General features: G+C 50.1%; 1 protein-coding gene and 1 long non-coding RNA gene across 2 annotated transcripts; both read right to left on the bottom strand.

Annotated features, from left to right (window-relative positions):
* Positions 1 to 156: 156 nt before the first annotated feature.
* Positions 157 to 5,154, bottom strand: FIS1 (fission, mitochondrial 1). The gene is made up of 5 exons (XM_075564915.1): positions 5,000 to 5,154; positions 4,036 to 4,168; positions 2,006 to 2,082; positions 777 to 882; positions 157 to 463 (listed from the first exon to the last, which is right to left on the bottom strand). The coding sequence occupies exons 1-5, from the start codon at positions 5,042 to 5,044 to the stop codon at positions 366 to 368; spliced, it is 459 nt and encodes a 152-aa protein (XP_075421030.1). The 5' UTR covers positions 5,045 to 5,154; the 3' UTR covers positions 157 to 365.
* Positions 5,155 to 7,404: 2,250 nt separating this feature from the next.
* Positions 7,405 to 10,738, bottom strand: LOC142462738 (uncharacterized). The gene is made up of 2 exons (XR_012787275.1): positions 10,593 to 10,738; positions 7,405 to 8,015 (listed from the first exon to the last, which is right to left on the bottom strand). It is a non-coding gene; the product is annotated as an uncharacterized LOC142462738 (long non-coding RNA).
* Between the last annotated feature and the right edge of the window lie 9,483 nt (positions 10,739 to 20,221).

Raw genomic sequence — 20,221 nt, 5'->3', positions numbered from 1 at the left:
AAGGGTGTGGGGTCTGTGTTGTTAGGTGGACAAAGGAGGGCCCTACACAAGGCCTGGAGGGTGGGAAAATACAGAGCCCCTCCACGTGATGCCCTTTGGTCCCCTCCCCAGATGTAGACAGCCGTTCCCAAGCCAAAGACCAATTTTATTTACAGACATCCCAAAGCACATGATCTGGGGCCAGGAGACAGGTCTGAGGGGCGAGGAGGCTGAAGATCATAGTAGACCAAGGAGAGCAGAGAAGGGACAGCTAGGAGGGGCCCGGCTTTGAGCGTCCTTGCCAAGCCTGCCCCTTGGTAGGCTGCTTCACCTCCCGTGAGTGCAGGCCAGGCGGCGGGCCCTGGGCAGAAGCGGTGCGGGCGCGCTCAGGATTTGGACTTGGATACAGCCAGTCCGATGAGGCCAGCTAGTCCTGCCACACCCAAGGCCATGCCGCCAACGATGGCCATGCCCACCAGTCCATCTGGGGACACAAGAGGGAGACAATGTTAAGAGCCTCCAGGGACTCTGGTAACCGGCTTCTTTCTCACAGGAGATGGTCCTTGAGACCCTGTGTCATGGGGTGAGGGCCTCCGTGGCTGGAAGAGGCGCCTGGTGAGGGATGGGGTTTTGGAAGAGGATCTGCGTGGTGGCGGGCGTGTGGTGTATGTGAGTGTCATATAAACAGAGGCCAGAAGGACTGGACCAGGAAAGGGGGTGGTCTGCACAGAGTGTGTTCTGGTGGATCCAGGGGTCGGGGCGTGGAGAGGAGAGGAGGGCAGAGAGGAAGGCTTCACCTTTCTTCATGGCCTTGTCAATGAGCTGCTCCAGTTCCTTGGCCTGGTTGTTCTGGGGCTCCGTCTGCAGCAGCCCACGCACGTACCTTAGGGCCTTTTCATATTCCTGCACCCAGGGAGAACACATATACACACATCCCTCGGCATGCGCTTGGCTAGCTCCTCCTGCCCCTTGGAGGGGCCTTCCCCTCCTCTCACCCTGGGGGCTCCTCCCTCACCCTCCCTCCCTCCAGCCCCACCCAATGGAGTAGAGTCCACCAACAGCCCCAACTGTGTGGGGGTGATAAGCTGGGGGAGATAACAGCCCAAGGCTTGGGCTGCACCCCAATCCTGACGTCACTTTTCCCCACACCCTCAGCACCCGGATCTTCTCTCTCGCTTCCCTCAGAGTGCTGATCTGATAGTATCCTGTACCTCTGTACCGGATACCAACCCCAGCCTATCCAGTCTTCCTGGTGTCTACGAACTCTGCTCCAGAGAGGACTCAGAGGGTACCTTGGTGCCCACAGGGGAGCCCTGATGGCGTAGTGGGCTGCATGGAGGGCTAGGAACCACAAGGTCAGCAGTTCAAAAGCACTAGTTGCTCCTAATGGTGGAGTGGGTGGGGAGGATGAGAGGGGGAAGAAGAGGCTTCCTACTTGAGGAAAGTTAGTCTTGGGGTCCTCAGGGGAAGTTCTACACTGCCCTCTGGGGCCACTAGGAGTTGGCATCGATTGGACAGCAAAGAGTGTGGTGTTTGGTGGCTCCCACAAGTAGGGTGGCAGGGAAGGAGGGGCCTTTTCTACCTCACCTGCAGGGCTTTGAACTCACTCAGTCAGGGCTGATGCTGCAAGATCAGAACAGACTGAAATTGGTAACTGTGGGCGCGCCAGGATGACCTGTATGGAAAAAGACTCTGGTCTGAAGGCATGCATGGGAGCCTGCAAGAGGCAGTAGGTGAGCCCCTCAGGAGCCTGCCATGGGAGAGTGGGCCACCGCCAGGACGGTGGAGAGGGACATACTTCCCCAGAGGCACAGTTGGCTGCCATGTTTGAGAGGCCCCCGTTTCTGACCCTGCCACTTAGGTGATTTGGTTTCTACGCTACGTGCACACTTTCCTTGTTCTCTAGGAGGGAGATCACATTTCTAGCAGGATGTTGTGCACTTACATCTGACAAAGTCAAGTCTGTTCTGATTGCTTTCTGTTGTCCTGGCTAATCTGGGCCAAACTGGTTTGAAGCCCTGCTTACCTTGAGCCGGTAGTTCCCCACAGCCAGATAGAAGACGTAATCCCGCTGCTCCTCCTTGCTTCCTTTGGGCAGCAGCTCTGAGGCGGAGGAAGAGGAAGACAGTGAAATGGCTTCTTTTTCCCTAGTACTTCTATCCCAGAGATCTATACCACCGTCTGACTTCCTGGGCAGCCCAGGGCAAGTCCATGTCCGAGCCTCCATTCAGCTCCAGTCACTCTCAGCTACCCAGTGAGTCCCTGAACTGAGGGCACCCCAACACCACTGGTGACAAACACCCCCAAAATCAACACCACATCTGGTTCATCCATGTGGATTTAAAGGAAATCAAGGCACCAGAGATGTAAAAAGGGCTTCTAAACTGTGTTTTAACTAAGGAGCCCTGGTGGCATAGTGGTTACACATTGGGCTGCTGACCTTAAGGCCAGCAGTTCAAAACTACCAGCTGCTCCCAGGGAGAAGGACTGGGCTCTCTACTCCACAGGGGCAGTTCCACTCTGCCCTAGAAGGATGCCATGTATGGAATCTACTTGATGGCAAAAAATCTGGTTTGGTGTTTTAGTTAAGGAACCCTGGTGGCATCATGCTTCTGCGCTGGGCTGCATTCTACAAGGCTGGCGACTCAAACCCACCAGCCGCGAGGAGGGAGAAAAAGGAGGCTTTCTACTCCTGTAGAGTTAGTCTTGGGAACCCACGCGGGCTGTTCTACCCTGTCCTGTAGGGTCGCTGAGTTGGAATCAACTTGATGGGAGCGAGTTTGGGTTTTAGTTTAGTGGTTTAGCTATAGCTGTTTGCTGTCCAAAGCAGTATTAAAAATCAATGTGCCCAACCCCCTTTAAAAAGTGTAACAAGTGTAACTTACTATTGTTAAGAACACACTGCAGCACATTCACCAATTTCTATAGGCACATGTCAGGGACGCTGGTTCTTCCCCAGAACGTACCGCTGTGTCTCCTTCCTAACCTGCTGTCAGGTTAGTCCCAGACAGAGCTTGACAGAGCAAAAGGCTCAGTACACTCTGTACTAGCTAAGCTGTCGTACGGTATTAAGAAGACTTCAGGGGCTGTTGTGGTTTAAAGACTATCTCAGGGCAACCACTTCCAGGATTCATCCTCAAAATTCACCTCCCGTGAGCCTTCTCTGACTGACCCCGTGTGGCTTATGTGCGTTCTTAACTTAGATATTCAGCTGATTCTACATAAAGCTTCCCACTGGCCCGTCCTGTCTCCTCACCTAGACTAGGCAATGTCTCCTACACAGTTTGGGCAGCTGTGCCCTGCTGAGGCAAACCTGAAAAACCTGAGTTGACAAGAGGGAGAGATGAATGTCGGGTGAAATGATGGCCATCGAAGAGGAGTCTCATTTTCAGAGATGTACCTTCTCTGTCCTTGGACAGTGTGCCAATGTGTTGGCTTACTAGGATTACTAGGGAAGGAGGGCTAGAGAGAAACTAAAGGTCAAGGAGGATGCCCTCTCACAAACGGTGGCCCGCCTGACATCAATGGGAAATAGGATGATAGTCCAATAGGATGACAGGTGCCCGCCCCAACCCTGTTTTTTAAAATCGGATGGTGGCCTGGGCTTCTTCCATGATCCCCCCACAAATGGGTTCTCCATGACTGCCACTGAGCGAGCAGCGCAGCTGAGGGCAAATAGCAGAGGGTGGGCCTCATCGCCCAGGGGCTTCCAGTCCCCATTCAGCCATGAGGGAATGAGTCCTGCGACCTCCGACGGCCGCTCTCTTGAGACTAGTTCAATTACCACCATGGTTTGAGGACTGGATCGTGGTTTGAGGACCGGATCTCGTAAGCCTTGTGACTGCTTGACAAAACAAGGATGGGCGTGGTGAGCAGTTCGGCTCTGTAACTACTGGAAAATAACTGCAAAGACAGCCGTGCCAGAGGGCCCCATGCCAAGAGGTCCCCAGCATGTGAGACAACGGAGCACGCGGCGTGAGGTCGGTGGCCATAGGGACGGGGAGGAGGGGGCTACTGCTAGACAGGTGCGAAGTATTGGGCAGCCTTGCACCTTACCCTCAAGCAGCTCAATGCCTTTCCGGATGTCATCGTTATACTTGCTTCGAACCAGGCACCAGGCGTACTCGAACTGGGTGCCCTTGGACACTGACCCTGCTGCCTCCTCAGATTTAAATTTCTTTTCAAATTTCTGCGAGGGGGAGAAGAGAGGAATCACTCAGAAGTGAAAGAATGCCCACTCTCCACCTGGACCCGGGTGTCATGTGCCAGTCATCCTTGCCCTGGGGAGCCCTGGCCATGGGCAGCAGGTTCTGACACTCGCCTATTCCATCGGGCAGGTCAGGGTGTCTCTTGGGGCACCTCACCCCATGGTACCAGTGTCCCGGCCCCCTAGTGGCAGCTCCAGGCGCCGTCGCTGCCCGGGCAGCTGACCCAGCGGGGAGTGAACAATGGACAGGCTGTGAGAGGCGGCCGCTCACCGATAGCCCTGGCCCGGCAGCTTTCCTTAGCCTGGTTTACCCAGTCAGCAGTGTGGGTTCTCGTGTCTGTAATATGGGAATAAAAAAATGGTGCCTATCGCAGAGCGGGAGAAGCAGCTTCAAAAAAGTTGGGGGGAAAGTGGTGGAATTTCCCCGCTCACTTTCGCATGCTCCTTTGTACTAGAGCACCGAAGATCGGGGCACGACTGTACGGATGCGCACACCTAACACCGCGGCGGCCTGAGTACTAAGTGGCATCGTGCGGTGGTCGCCGACTTCCGCTGCCACTGAAGGTGGACCCTGCCGATCTTCCCAAGGCAGGCCCCTCGTCTCAGGGGGGTGGCTCAAGAAACCACAACTCCCACTAGCCTCTGGGGCAAAAACGCAACCTTTGGGCCACACTCGTGGCTGCACAGCCTACCGGAAGCTCTAGTCCGGCTGCCCTGGGCGAAACTGACGCCTGGAGGAGGTTTCGCCCTAGTCTACGTTGGGGACCCGCCTGTCGGAGTCGCCCCGTCCCTTCCTTCAGGGCCAGGCCTCACCAGCAGGTCGTCCTTAGACACCAGATCGTTCAAGACGGCCTCCATGGCCGCCGCCCCGGCAAGTCTCGCACCAGACACTACGGCGCCACCGTCTCCATCGCCCACCGACGAGGGCGGAGAGCCACTTCCGGTGCCTGGCGGATGTGGGCCCCTCCCCCGCGCAGAGCCAATCACCCCACGCCGACCAGGCAACGCCCCGCCCCTTCCTCCAAGGCGGGGCCCCTGGAGTGGGGGTGGGGCGGGGCGGACAGCGGAAAGCCCACACTAGGTCATTGCCAGGGGACGCCGAGCCCCGCAGGGAAGGTCCCGAAGAGCTTGCTGCGAGGTTTACGTCCGCAGACCGCCACGTCTTCCTTCAGCAGCTACTGGGAGGGTTTGAAACTTTGAAACACGAGCCTTTTCTTTTGGGTACCCCTTCCCCCCCAAAAAAAAACCAAACTGCCAGCGGTTCGATTCAGACTCCGCGGAACTGGGCAGTGCAGAATTGTTCCTGTGCGTTTCTGAGGCCTGCGGTCTTCAGGGTCTTTAGGGGCGGAGACAGCCTCATCGGTCTCCTGTGGAATGGCTGTGGGGTTCCAACACCTGACCTTGCAATGAGCTGACCAAAACGTATTCCACAAAAGCCAATGCGCCCCCATTCTGACTCAGTGTAGTATATAAGGTTCCTGAAACGAAATCTTTTATGAGAGTAGTCAGCCTCATCATTGTCCTTTGAGGTGGCCTGTGAGATTGAGCTGCTGACCCATGGGGCAACAAACCCATTTTTTCCCAATAAATAAGTAAAACACACCATTGTTTACAGAGTCGATTCTGACTCACAGCAAGCCTGTAGGGCAGAATAGAACAGCTCCATAGCGTGTCCAACGCTGTAAATCTTTGCCGAGGCAGACTATCATATGGGTCTTTAGCGAGTGTCCAGGGGGATTCCAGCTGCTGGCCTGAAATCTCACAGTGGCCTAACACCATCCATTCCACCTAGAATACCTGCCCCCTTCTTTGTTCATTCTTTGACCCAGGCATCGATTTAGTTATTTAACAAATACTTACTGAGCACCTACTATATGCTAAGCACTAGCTGAATGCTAATGATCAGAACTGGATAAAATAAAAGTCTTGCTCTTACGAACCTTACACTTTAGTGAAGACATAAAAAAATAGACAAGTAGATACTATTCAACGAATACCCAGTATCAGAAACACGAAAGAGGCGTGAAACAAAAAACTGCAGGAAAAAGGAATTGAGAAAGAAGGGGCTCTGGTGTTCGAGAAGCTCTTGAGCCCCACGGGTAAGTGGGAAAGAGCAGGCTGCAAAAGTCTGGGGTAGGGAGTGTGCAAAGGCAGTTTGTGACCCCAGCGGGGGGTTGGGGGGGGGGGAAGCTGAGGGGCCCAGAGTGGAGTGAGCAAAGGAATGAGTGGCAGGAAATGAGAGCTGAGAGGCAGCCAGGTGTAGACCTTAAAGGGGGGCTTTGAGTGGGTGCGTTTTCAGGCAGGGAGTGAAATGACCCACGGTGCATGTGGAAAGCAACCCCCTGGTTGCTGTGAAGGTGGTAACGCTGAATGGTCAGAGAAAAAAAGCCGGAGTCGGCAGTCTGGGCTGGCGGGCCTGGGCTCAGTGGTGGTGGAGGTGCAGGGCGTCCAGGTACGCACTGGCTGCATCTGCTGACGGACTGGATGTGTAAGAGAGACTAGGATGACATAAGGGTTTCAGTTCTGATGAACCAAGTGACTCATCCCTGAGATCTCAGCTCAAAGGCTCTTCTTTTAGGAAGGCTTTCCGGGCACCCCAGACCACCCGAGGACCCCAGTGGAGAGGAAAAAGGTGTCCTGGAGGCACAGTGGGTTATATGTTGGGCTGCTAATTGCTAGGTCATCAGTTCAAAACCACTAGCTGCTCAGGGAGGAAGACGAGGCTTTCTACTCCCATAAAGATAGACTGTCTGGGAACCCTCTCATGGGCAGTTCTTCTGTCCTGTAGGGTCACTAGGAGCTGGAATCAACTGGATGGCAGTGAGTTTTGAGTCGAGGGGGAAAGCATGGCCAGTTCTGTTTTCAGAATATAAACTGTAATCTGCACATTCCTTTCTTGTCCGCAGCCCAGCTTGTGCTGTAGTTCTTCTGAGCCATACAAAGCCTGTTTCCCCCGCAAAGGAATGCTCACCTCGGACACCCACGTAGACTTTGGAGTTCAAATCTGCAGGAGCAGAGATGCCATTCTGCTCTTAGACACAGCCATGAGCCGCATACTGCCCGTTTGGGTGTGTACGTCCCTGGCCCCAACCTCATAAAGCCTATTATAGCAAGCACTGAGGAGCATGCGATGACTTGTACTAATAACAAGTGGGTAATGGGCTCTGCATCAAACATGGCTTTAAAACTCGATTATTACAAACACAAAACAAAACCAATTATGATCTTAATATCTGGAAGTCTTTAATGGTTGTTATGCCTAGAAAGGTACACTAGAGTCTGTATACTCAGACAGACATTTGACTGATGTTAGACATGAACAAATTTGATTTAAAGACAGATTTAGGAACAGGACTCATTTATAAATCCAGGGACTCACGCAACGTCCAACTCATTCACAGAACATCATGCCACACTTGACTGTGGTTTCTAACACCCGCTCTTCTCCACACAAGGGCTGCTCACAGATGACAGGTAGCCATGAAAAACACCCAGGAAGATACATTAGTTCCATTTGGCCCAAGAAGACACTGACTCTTGATCTTCTAGTTCTCGAAGGTCATAGAACCAGAGTCAGAGGAGCTGGGATTCAAACCCCACTAGGTTAGTGCTGCCTCTTCAACTGAAAGCCAAGAGCCCAGGTGGGTTATCAATTGGGCAGCTAACCAAAAGTTCAGCAGTTCAAAATCACCAGCTGCTCCCCAGGAGAAAGATGAGGCTTTCTATTCCCGGGAAGAGTCACAACCTTGGAAACCCACAGGAGCAGTTCTTCCCCTGCTCCAGAGAGATGCTCAGCATCAGAGGTGACTTGCTTGCAGGGGAGCTTCAGCTGAGGGGAGAGAGGCAAAGTCAGGCATGCAGAGGAGAGGAGGAATCAGTCATGAGAGAAATGGGGGGAAGATTAGAATAAATCACAAGTAAACTATCTTTTTAAAAAGTTGTCATTTTTTAATACATATATACAATAGAGGAATCACATATGGCTTAAACCTGTGGTTTGCGACCCCTTTTACAGGTGTCGCCCAATTTATCACAGTAGCAAAACAACAGTGATGAAGTAGGGGGGGGAGGTCACCACAACGTGAGGAACTGTCTTAAAGGGATAGGAAGGCTGAGCACTGCTGCCTTAAGCAGTGGGGAAAGTGAGTACAGCCAATTTAGGTTCATTCAAAATTAAAACAGGAAAAATAATCCTGACAAGCCATTCTGAGCTAGTACAGGGATAAAATGAAAAACAACCCAAGCCTCTCCACTTCTGCTCATGGATTGTGAAACTGAGTTCAGCCTCTTGGCTAGCAACATATATTTTTATTGTACACTGTGTTCATTTTCAATCAATTATGCACGTCTGTGATGATCAGACACGGTAATGGCTCCTCCTAAACTAGACGACTACAGGCTAGGGTGGTGGGAGAGCAGGGGGGCAGCGTCTGTATATGTTTTGCTCACATTAGCTTCCTAGCTGCTCAGTGCCTAGAACCAAGAGAGCCACCACTTGTTATTGAGGTGGATGCCCTTGTGACTTTTAAAAGTTTTACTTTAACTAGGATGCCACATACTGTATCTGAATAGTTACAGCTGTAAGAGGTCTATTATGTGGCTGGTTATCAACTCCTGAAGAAGAAATCATTCAGTGGAAGAATTCTGCACTCACCTCCACCAAAAGAAGGTGTGAAGTGACTAATGCGTGCATTACCCATGATATTAAACAAATAAAACACCGGGGAATGGCTCCATTAGATTGTGTGCATCAATCGAATGGGATCATAGGCTTAAAGCCAGAGTCAGATGGACTCCTTGTAGGTGCAAAGTATTGAAGTGATAAACAAAATCTGCTCCCCAAATTTGCTCATATGCGTGGACAGCAAGGAGAGTGACAGTTTTATTTGAAGTCTTGAAACCTTGAACTACTATTTCTGAGCCATTCTGGACTCTGGGCTGCTTTCCTGACACCCCCTCCCACCTTCCCCGGAGAGCCCTTGAACACCTCGTCCTCGGTCAGCTCAGGAGACACCCACTCGACAAGAGTTCACTAGTAATGTTCTTCCAATCTTCAGCCACCGGCCTTTCCTCCTTCCCAGTTTCGGCTACTATCCAATCAGGAAGTCCCGGCAACTACAAAGGACCCCTGGAGCCACTGCTGGCTAAGTTCTGGGCTGCAAACCCAAAGATCCAGGGGACGAACCTACCAGGCCCTCTGCAGGAGAACCACAGGCAGTGTGAAGACTTAGATTCAGTCCCTGAGATCCAATCAGCACTGTCCTCTAAGGGTAGCTGAATCAGAAGTGGCTCAGTTGCACTGGCTTGGGTTTCTGTTTACATCCTCACTGCTATGGGGTGGACGCCCACTCATTGCAACCCTGTAGCAGAGGGTGGAACCGCCCTGGGAGTTTCTGAGACTGGAATTGTTTACAGGAGTAGAAAGTAGTCTCTCTCCCTCTGAGTGGCTTGTGGTTTCAAACTGGTGACCTTAAAGATCGCAGCCCAACGCGCAACCAATGTGCCACCGAGGCTCCTAGGGTGTGTGTGTGTGGGGGGGGGGTGTTTGCATGTCAGCAGCAAATTTATTCAAATGGTTTGTGCTCAACTGCAATAACCTAAAGGTTGACAGGCCAGCCCACCCTTAGAGGTACCTCAGATGAAAGCAAAGCCTGGTGCTCCACTGGCGGTCCTGCCACGCAGGGGGTCGCCAGGAGACAGAGTCAACTATATGGCAACAGGTCTCTAAGGGTTTGGGTTCTGCACCAGACGCTCTTTCAACCTGAAAAGACCCCCAACTCACTGCTGTCGGGTCGATTCCGACTAGCAGCGATCCTATAGGGTGCGGTCGAACTGCCCCTGTGGATTTCTGAGACTAACTCTCTACGGGAGTGCAAAGTCTCGCCTTTCTCCCAAGGAGCGGAGGATGGCTTCAAACTGCAGCCCGACGCGTGACCACGATGCCACCTGGGCTCCTTACACTCTTCTGAATCTTGGGCAAGTGAAACGAACTGAAAAGGGCTAAATGAACGAGGCAGGCGCGCGTGGCAGTTCCGCGGACTCCAGGTGGGGCAGCTGAGGCTTAACGAGGAAACCTGGCAGCGCTGGAACTGGGCCCAACTGCCTGGCTTCCCCAAGTCTGCAAGCTGCCCGCCTTTGACAGGTGGATTTGCGTTTTCCTTCTCTTGGCCGATTTCCGCCTCACGCAGGTTCCGGCTCTCGCAAGCTTGACGGCCGCGTACAGGTTGTCCCGTCACCCCCACCTCCGTCTTCTCGCCACGGTACATCCACTGGCTTTCAGGTACTTCCCTCCTTCAAGCCAGCCTGGATGCTGGCAGAGCTCATGCGCCCTACCTAACGGTCTGCGTGCTCTGCAGACCGTTCTAATGTCTTCTGCCCACGCGCCCTAGGGAGGGCCCCTGCTTACCTGCCAGCTTCTTTCCGAGGCACCCTGCACACGCAGGCCACCTTTGCAGCCTCTCGTGACTGCTTTTCTCCGAGACGCTCTGACAACGGGTAGACCCCATGTCCCAACACCTGAGCGCCAAGTTCATGGGGCGCAAGGCCCGGGGACGTTACCTGTTCCGGCAAGCCCCCTTCTATCGGCGCCCCCGGCTCCTGGCACGGGCCGCCCAGGCCTCCAGTCCGATGGGCCTTTTATGCGGACCGGCGGCGCGCCTTCTCTCGGTCAAGCACGAGCAGTCGCGTCCTTGTTGCGTGTGGGCAGCGTTCGGAGGGGAAGGGGGGGGCACAGAGCCTCGGAGACGGCGGCACTCCCAGGGCGGCCGGGCCCGTGGGGGCAGGGCGCGGGGCGCCCAGCGGGGCCGCTCTAGGCGGAGGCTCGGTGGTGTGGAGGACCCGGGGCGGGGCCTGCCGGGAGCGCCGCGGTGGCACAAGCGGAGGAGCGCTGCTTCCCGGGCAGCCTGCCGGAGCCGCCTCTGTGCTCCCGGACCGCCGGGTCCTGGCGGAGGACCTGGGGTGGGGACCTAGGGTGGGGAGCCCAGGGACCTAGGGCTCGGGGTGGGGGGGTCAGACCTCACCTGGATTGACTCTCCTTCACTCCCAACCGCGCCCCACGGCCTGTCTTTGCATCGGTTCTCAACCTGTGGGTCGCGACCCCCTGGGGCAATTGTCGCGCGAGACATCATAGTAGCAAAATGACAGTGATGAAGGAGCAAGGGAAATCATTTTATGGTTTGGGGGGGTCACCACAACATAAGGAACTTTTTGGAAGGGTTGAGGACCCCTGATTTAGGGGCTGGAGTCTGAGCTCATAGATCCCCCCTTCTTATCCCAGGACTTCACGTCCTACCCTGCACAAGGGTCTCCACCCTGCACAAGGGTCTCCTCGTGCACAAGGGTCTCGGCCCTCGGGCTCCGGGTCCTGGCCTCGCCTGGCCTCCCCAGTGGAAGGCTCCTGGGTGACTGGAATCCCCTTGCCCCAGATGTTTCCTATAAATTCAAATACATCGGTTACTCCTTTTGAGGATCCACCCTGGTCCCAGAGTGGGTGATGAAATCGTACACACTTTTAATGTGTGTCTGCGGACTCAGAGAACAAAAAACCACCCCCAACCCAGATTCTGATTCTGTAGCTCAGGGGCGAGGCCGGGGTCCTGTATTTTTAACAAGCTCCCAAGTGATGTCTACGCCAGGGTTTGAAACCAGGGTTCTTGAAGAGCAGTCCCGGGACCAGCAGCGTTGGTTCTGAAAGCCTGTCGCGGTGTTAGCCAACCATCATCAACAACAACAACAACAAAACCCAGGCTGATTTGAGACATTCTAAGTTTATCTCTGGAAGCGAGAGCAAGATGGTGTTTGCTGTTCCTCTCAACATCTGGTCTCGAAAACTCACAAGGGCAGTTGTGTCCTGTCCTGTAGGGGCGTGTGAGTCAGCATTGACTGGATGGCAGGGACCTTTTTTTTTTTAGTAGTTCCACGAGCTTGCAGAAGAAAAGCAGTCAAGTTTCTACTCTGTGCTGTCACAGTTTCATCTTGACCCAGCAAGTTAATATATCTTCAACTGTGACCAGAAACAGGTTGTTTTTAACTGATTATAGGAAGAGATTAGTAGGTATTTACAATGATAGGATACAATCAATAATTGTCTAGACCTACATTTCTCCACGGGCCCTTAGACCATCATTACTTGAAGCTATCTATGTCCTTGTTCACTTATTCCTGAGTCAGGGCATCCCTACGAATTAAACTTAAAAGAAATTCTTACTGCAAGGGCAAGGGCTGTTATATTTTATGTTTTTTTAACAAGCTAAATCTTCAATTATGCTATATTTCTAGTATTTTGATTACCAGCCAACTAACTCCTTCACCTTCTCTATTAGCATCATCTGGAGTGGTTACAAATACACATTCTTGATCCCATAAAAACCTCTGCAGATGGAACTCAGAAGCCGGTTTTTAAACAAGCCTCGTCGGCAGTTCAAACTCACCAGTGGCTCTGGGAGGAAGAGGAGGCTCTGTGCTCCCCAACCCCATAGAGGGTCGCTCTGAGTCAGAATTTATTGGACGGCAGTGGATTTAGGGCTGGGTAGACGAGCCTGATGCCACTGGAGTTTGAGAACTGCTGGAACCGTGAGAATGTGTGCTGGCTCAGGACTCAAGCTGCATGACTAGTGATTATGGTACATTGGTCTTGCCAGGCTAAGCATTTTTCCCTCCAGGACAATAATACTAGTATCTTCAACAAATAATGCTAGAACCTCTGCTGAGGAATGTGAAATAATGTATGCAAAGCACTTGACACACACCAGAAACATCCTGTAAATGTTAGCAATCCTACACCTTTCAAAAAGAAATTAGGCAAATCTTTTTAATATGTTTAAACAATTGGATTGTAAGATATGTGAATCACATGTCAGTAAAATGGGTAAAAATAAAGTAAAATGGGTAAGTTTTTTAAAAATAAGACTAAATCCTGATGAGGTCATTGGTGTCCCTGAATTCCCTGCCACTGAAAATGTTATGTATTTGTGCCAATCAGTTATCTTTTGCATTAAGAAATGGTGTCGTTTCAACTGGGCATTCAGGAGGGGGTAACCCACATGGCATGTGGTATCAGGAGGAAAGGTAGAGAGAAGTCTTGTGACCAGGGGCCTTTAAACAGTAGGCAGAGGAAGCTGATGTTAGGTCCCATGGAACCGTTCCGACTCCTTGTGACCCAATCTATGCAAAACAGAGCAACACACTCCCTGCTCAGTTTTGTGCTGACCTCACCGTCATTACGTTTCATCCCATTGTTGCGGCTACTGTGTCATTCCATTTCCCTGACCATCTTCTTCTTTCTCACTGACCTTCCACTTTACCAAGCGCGAGGTCCCTTCCCAGGGACTCTCCTCTTCTCTCTTTTTTTTTTTTTTTTGGAAAGACCACCGACAATATTAAAATAAGTCATCGAGAGAACTTTTGTTGAGGAATAAGGAAGAAATAGTTGCTATTCCAATTGATAGGTGGGCACCATCTGATTTCTTTAACACATTTTGCTGTAGCGCCCTCATCTTCACTGATCACTTCAAGAAGGCGAGGACTGAGCAGGCCCATGCCATAAGAACGAATTGTTCTTGAATTGGATCCAGAATTAAGTGGGAGCGCAGATCCATTCATTTGTCCATGAATTATGTGCGACTCTGGTTTACTTTAGCGGTTTTGGGGGGTCATTTTATTTATTTTCCCAAACCCATTTTATTGAGAGTTAATATGGATATCATATCATTTATAGTTCCATCACATCAAGCGGTGCTGTACATTGCTACCACAATCCGTTTCAAAACATTCTCTTCCTTCTTGAACTCCTTGACCTTTATCTCCTCCCCCACCGTACCTCCCATGAACGCTTATCCTACTTGCTGTCTCAACAAACTCATCAATCCTGGGTTTCATAGACCAAAGAACAGAAAACACAAATTCAAGAGGGTTACTTCCAATGACAAAACACATCTGAGATCAACCCCAATATGAAAAAAAAAAAAAACCAGAAAATGTGGAAATCAGGTCAGGCCCAAGGTGTATCAGAGGAGGGATCAAGTGACGAGGCTTTAGCAATTCACGTCAAGTTTATCATTTTGATCTCCTATAGTCATCTCTCCAATGCACGCTTGGTGACCAGTTTCCTCCCAGCCTTCTATTGTGGATACAGGGAGGCTTATTTCCTAGGTAGATCTCAAAAATGCATCTTGGGCTTCCACTGTCATTCACAGCCTTCTGCAAACCACAATCTCACATTTAAGCCTCTGATATCATTCCTTCCTTTGACTTCGGATTATATGATTTACAATCCCTTCTGTCACTGATGTCTGTGTACTTTTCCATGGGGACTTAATTGACATCTCACTTAGATGTCTGCTTGTTTGGAAACAGGCCTTTAAGACCCCAGACACTATTTTATCTGATAGCCCCTTGAACGAATTTCTTAAAAAACATTCTCGAGACGGGGGTATTGGGCCAATGTCAACTAACTCCACACCGCAATACCCGAATTATTCACTTGTGCAGAATAAATCCTTTCGTGGCTGGCTGCTAGTTACGCAAACGATGGGAGTTGATTGTCAGGGGAAAGTTAAAGTAATATTTACTGAGAGCGTCGGTCACAGGTTTGCCGGAATAATAAATATCCCGATAGAGCATCAAGGGCATTGATGCTGTAAGTTAGTGATTATCTGGCTAGGTCTCTTCTGATAACGTGTCCAAAGAACGAGAGGTGAAGTCATGTCATCCTTGCTTCCAAGGATCATCTGGTTCTACTTCTTCCAAGATAGATTTGTTTGTTCTTTTGGCAGTCCACGATGTTTTCAAGATGCTTTGACAACACCGTATTTCAAGTGCGTCAGTCCTTTGATCTTCCTTCTTCATCGTCTACCTTTCACATACATATGAGGTGACTGAAAACCTACCATGGCTTAGCCGTCAGCGTAATACACTTGCTCTTCAAGGCTTTAAACAGGTCTTGTGCCTGATGCGATATATTATTTGATTTCCTGATTGCTGCCTCCATGAGGATTGGCTGAGGAGCCAAGCGAAATGAAATCCTTGACAATTTCAATATTTTCTCCATTGATCATGATGTTGCCTGTTGGTCTGAAGCATCAGCCACTGCAAACCTTATGACTGGCATTGTCGACCACAGCACTGAGGACGAACGCCTCTGCTTGGCAGGCGGTCACAATGTGACAGGGGAGGGCTGCCTGCTCAAAATAGAGTCAGCCTTAATGGTGTGGGTGGCGTAAAGCTTTCCGGACCCTCGTTGACTGACGAGGAACCATTTGAAATGAGACGAAACCGTTGCAGACACTCACCAACAATTGGCGCCTAGCATAGGCAAAGTATGAATTGTAAGTCATCGGAATGAAATGGAGCGCTTACAGACCAATAGTCTAGGCGTCCGTGAGCCAAAATGGACTGGTAGGACCAGTTTGAACCAGAAAATCACATGCTTCACTCAACCAGGGATGGCAAATTCAAGAGGAAGGCTGTAACATTCAGTATCAAAAAGAACATGTCAAGATCTATTTTGAAGTACAGTGCTGTCTGATGGGATTATATCTCTATGCCTACGATGAAGTTCTGTTAATACAACTATTACTAAAATGTACACATCAACTGTTAAAGCTAGTGATGAAATCAAGCAATGCTAACAGCTGCTTCAGTATGAAATGGATCAAACAGGCAATCAAATGAGAAGCATTGATAATCATTGGTGATTGGATTTCAAAAACTAAAAACAAGAAGGAAAGGGCCCAAGCCAACCAATCAAACTCATCATCGAGTTGACTCTGACTCCTGGTGACCCTGAAGGACAAGGTCCAAGGTCCACCTGCCCTTGTGGGTTCTGAGTCTGCAGCTCTTTGTGGGGGTAGAAAGCTCCATCGTTAGCCTGGGGGTTTCAAATAGCTGCCATTGTGGTGAGAAGCTCAACACTTGATGACGAAAATCAGGGAAGGTCATTATCATCATAAATAAGCCTTGCTGTCAAGTGCTAGTAGGAACAGTGGGTTTGTTTTCTGTCCAAGTTCCTTCCCTAGAGCAGCCATAATAAATGACCACACACTGGGTGGGGGTGGAGAGCAACCAAAATCGATTCTTTGAGTGCTCTGGAAGCTAGAAGCTTGTAATCAAGGTGTTGGTAGGACCATACTCCCTCTGGAGGAGAATCTTTTGCCATTTCCTCATATCTAGTGGTTGTTGACAATTCTTGGCATTCCTTGGCTAGGTCACGCCAATGGCTGCCTCTGCCTTCCCAAGACTGTCTTCCTTCTGCGACCAAATGTCTCACTTCTTTCTCTTATACAGACATCAGTCACCGGCTTTGTTGTTAGGAGTTGTCGCATCAGGTACACATCATTACAATCCCTGTGCAACACAACGAAGCCATGCCTTCCCCAACATCATGACCACAGTCGTCGCTAGGTCTGACTCACTGGTGGTCACTGCATCAGTCCATCACAGTCCATTGACCTGAGGGTCTTGCTTCTTTTTTGCTGCTCCTTTACTTTACCAAGCACACTGCTCTTCTCCTGGGACTGTTTCCTCCCGGTAACATGTCCACAGTGGCAAAGTCTTGCCCTCCTCCCTCCCAAGTAAGCCCTCTGTCTGTACTTCTTCAACGACAGGCTTGTTTGTTCTTCTGGCCATCCACGGCCATCCAAGATGCTTTGCCAACACATGATTCAAAGGCATCAATTCTCCCGCGGTCTTCTTTAATCCCTCTTTCAGGTCTCACGTGCTTGTGAGGTGATTGAAAATACCATGGTTTGGCTGGGGTTGTGTTAGTTTGGGTTCACCAGCGAAAACAAATCCTGAGACACTCATGTATACATAAAAGAGAGTTTTATATTAAAGAGAAATGATATATTAAGAAAACATTCCAGCCTAGTCCTGATATAGTCCATAAGTCTAATATTAACCCATATGTTTGATACCAGTTTGAAAATTCTTCTTCAGACCGATGCAACACATGCAATGATGCTGAATGCAGGAAAATGACAGGTCAGCAGGAGAAAAGTCTTGTGGATTCAGTGGTGATGGAAGCATCATAGCGCTGGCGTGGGTCTCCACGTAGCAACTCCAACTCCAAGGCTCTGGCTGCCATCAGCGTAGCCCCATGTGGCTTGTCAACAGGAATGTGTAGCAGAGTGTGTGTATGTCCCACACCCAGAGAGGAAGTTCCCAGAATCCTCTGGAGAAGGCCATGCCCATACAGAGGCCTCATTGGATTTGACCTGACTGCCAGGTTAGACTCCACCCCTTCGCAAATTGACAGATTATGTAACTGCCACATGCACCTTAGCCCCCAAGGTGACACCATTGCTTTTGAACACTTCAAATAAGTCTCTTGCAGTAGATTTACCCAGTGATTTGATTTCTTGATTGCTACTGCCAAGGGTGTTGATGGTAGATCCAAGTTAAATGACATCCTTGGTGACGTTAACCTCTTCTCCATTTCTTATGTTGCTCATTGGTCCGTTGATAGTATCGAGCAATAGCATATTATCAACAGATGTAAGGGGAGCCAGACCCTAACAAATAATCACGGTCCTGGTAGGCGCAATTGTATGGCTATAATAGTTACATAATCTGTTGTCAACTTGAGACTATTAAGAGTGAAGGAGTGGAGACTAGCCTGTCGATCAGGTTGCAGCTTCATGACCTCATTTGGAGGCACAAAGGAGAGAAATAGCTCACTGGAGGCCAGATACATTCTCTGGTTGGCTCTCTCTGCGAGACATTCCTATTGACAAGCCACACAGAGCTATGCTGATGGCAGCCAGAGCCTTGGAGCAGGAGGAGCCAGGAGGAGACCCACGCCAGAACTGAGATGCTTCCATCGCCACTGGGTCCACAAGACTTTCCACCCACTGACCTGTGATCTTCCTGCACTCAGTGTCATTGCAGGTGTTGCGTGAATCTGAAGAGGAATTTATAGACTGGTATCGGACATATGGGCTAATATCGGACTTATAGACTTGATCTGGACTGGGCTGGGACGTTTTCTCAATATGCAATTGCTCTTTGATATAACGTTCTCTATTACACATATATGGGTGTCTCTGGATTTGTTTCTCTAGTCCACCCAGATGTACACAACCTCTTCATCATCAGAGAAGTTTCACTGGAAATAAATCATGTCAATATAAGGTACATGGGAGAAGCTCACATCTTAACATCAAGCTGTTAGGTGCTGCCGAGTCGGTCCTGACTCATAGCGACCCTGTGAACAACAGACTCAAACACCACCCAGTCCTGTGCCTTCCTCACCACTGTGCGTACATCTGAGCCCATGGAATATGCACAGTGGAAAGAAACCCTATGCAGGTGATGAACGTAGAAGACCTTCTACAAACCAGATCGCTAGTGATTACATATACATACATTTATAAAGATAGCTATATAATACAAGAAATGAACCGTTAAATTATATACAGATAGATAATACAAGGAATTAACAGTTAAATTATAAAGCAGTGAGACACTAGCAGTCCTTTAAGGCTTGAGAGCTGCCAGTTGCCAGTCCCCTTTTGTAGCGAGAGCTGGGCTATATATACCCAGGCAGCAAACAGCAAGGCAGGTCCCCAACTGTCATCAACTGTCGGTCCCCAGCTCCAGAGATGAACATTCCAATCGTGTGGGCTTAAAGGGACTTCACCTTACAGTGACACAGTCCACAGGCTAGGCATCCCACAGGTAGCATACCCCTTTAAACTGAGGCACAGAACAAGCAAGGCGAGGCTCACCAAGCCATTTATCCCTCTCGCCTTCAGTTAATCCTACTTGTGTTTATCGGCCAGGCTGGCACAATAAACTATCTCACCTCCCAAAGTTCAAACCATAGACAGTGTCATGTAAGTCCTAAAGGGGCTAAATCCTATGAGTATGCTCCATATGCACGAACTTTGGGGGGAAGTGAAAACCCAGTCAGTATATGGTAGTGCACACTGGAGAGAGAAGTCTTTGGATTTTTATTTTTTTGAATGTGGAAAACCTTTTGTTCAAGAGTCTCGCCTTCCTCAGCGTCAGAGAAGTCACACTCAAGAGATAGAAAATGTTTCATGAGGACCTTGGAGCTTCTTAGACCCTGAGAATTCATCGGGTGAGAGGCTCTGTGAGTTTGATGACTGCAACTCTTCCATCTTGAGGGAGCCTCAGGTCGCGCCTACAGGAGGGAAACCCATGGGTGCAAGGCATAAAGGAAATGGTTTGGATGAAGTTCAATCCTCTCACAGCATCAGAATATGTGTGCTGGGGAAAACTTGACAGACGCAAGGGAGGTGAAGGAAGTCTTCGTTTCAGGAAGAAGCCTGTTCCATCACCTGAGACTTCCTAGGAGAAAAAACCCTTGGGATCAGGAAGAGCGAGGAAGAGGGGTCAAGTCAAGGTCACAGCTTATTAGACATCAAAGGATTCCCAGCGAAGAAATAAATGTGGAGCAGCTCTCCAAGGACGCTAAAAGCTTAGGGAACATCGGAGAACGTAGACCACAGGTGGATTCTGTGCACATATATTTTGAGCATCTAGAAACAATGCCCTTCTTTCTGGGAGTCTCTTAATCATGTTTGATTCTGGAACGCCATTTGGAAGACCCTTGACGGGATACAGGGACGCAGTGGCTGCAGCCACGGGATCAGAGTAAGGAGGGTGAGGAGGGCGCAGGGCCCGGCAATGTTGAGCTACGTAGGATCACTCTGAGCTGGAAGGACTTGATGACACCTAACAACATGACATCTAGCATATGACCTTGTAGTGCATGCGTGCACGCGCACACACACACACACACACACACGGAGTCTTTAGTAAATATTATTAAGCCTAAGGAGTAAGAAATAGAGGCAGGCAAAGTGCCTTGTTAACCACTGGGGCAGCACACTATAGTCTCTCAGTGGTTCCCAAAGTGGGTGATACCACCCCCGGGGCGGGGGTGGGTGCTCTGGATCAATCCAGGGAAGGCAGGGCTGCAAAAACAGATACCTACACTTTATTTAGGATTGTGGGCTATAATACCATTATAATACCATTGCCAGGGGAGGGCTCAGTTTTTGTTGTGTGTGT

This window comes from Tenrec ecaudatus, chromosome 12, assembly GCF_050624435.1.
Source record: "Tenrec ecaudatus isolate mTenEca1 chromosome 12, mTenEca1.hap1, whole genome shotgun sequence".
In the NCBI taxonomy this organism is placed as follows: domain Eukaryota; kingdom Metazoa; phylum Chordata; class Mammalia; order Afrosoricida; family Tenrecidae; genus Tenrec; species Tenrec ecaudatus.
Note: the sequence above shows the minus strand (reverse complement) of the source record. Positions and strands in the feature narration are given on the sequence as shown.

What these genes read in the sequence shown, in the direction of transcription:
- FIS1 (XM_075564915.1), bottom strand. Translation starts at nt 5,044, where the DNA reads ATGGAGGCCGTCTTGAACGATCTGGTGTCTAAGGACGACCTGCTG. An exon ending in TGTCTAAGGACGACCTGCTG is followed by an intron (nt 4,169 to 4,999) that starts GTGAGGCCTGGC and finishes TCCCCCTCGCAG; the next exon opens with AAATTTGAAAAGAAATTTAA. An exon ending in AGGCATTGAGCTGCTTGAGG is followed by an intron (nt 2,083 to 4,035) that starts GTAAGGTGCAAG and finishes CCTCCGCCTCAG; the next exon opens with AGCTGCTGCCCAAAGGAAGC.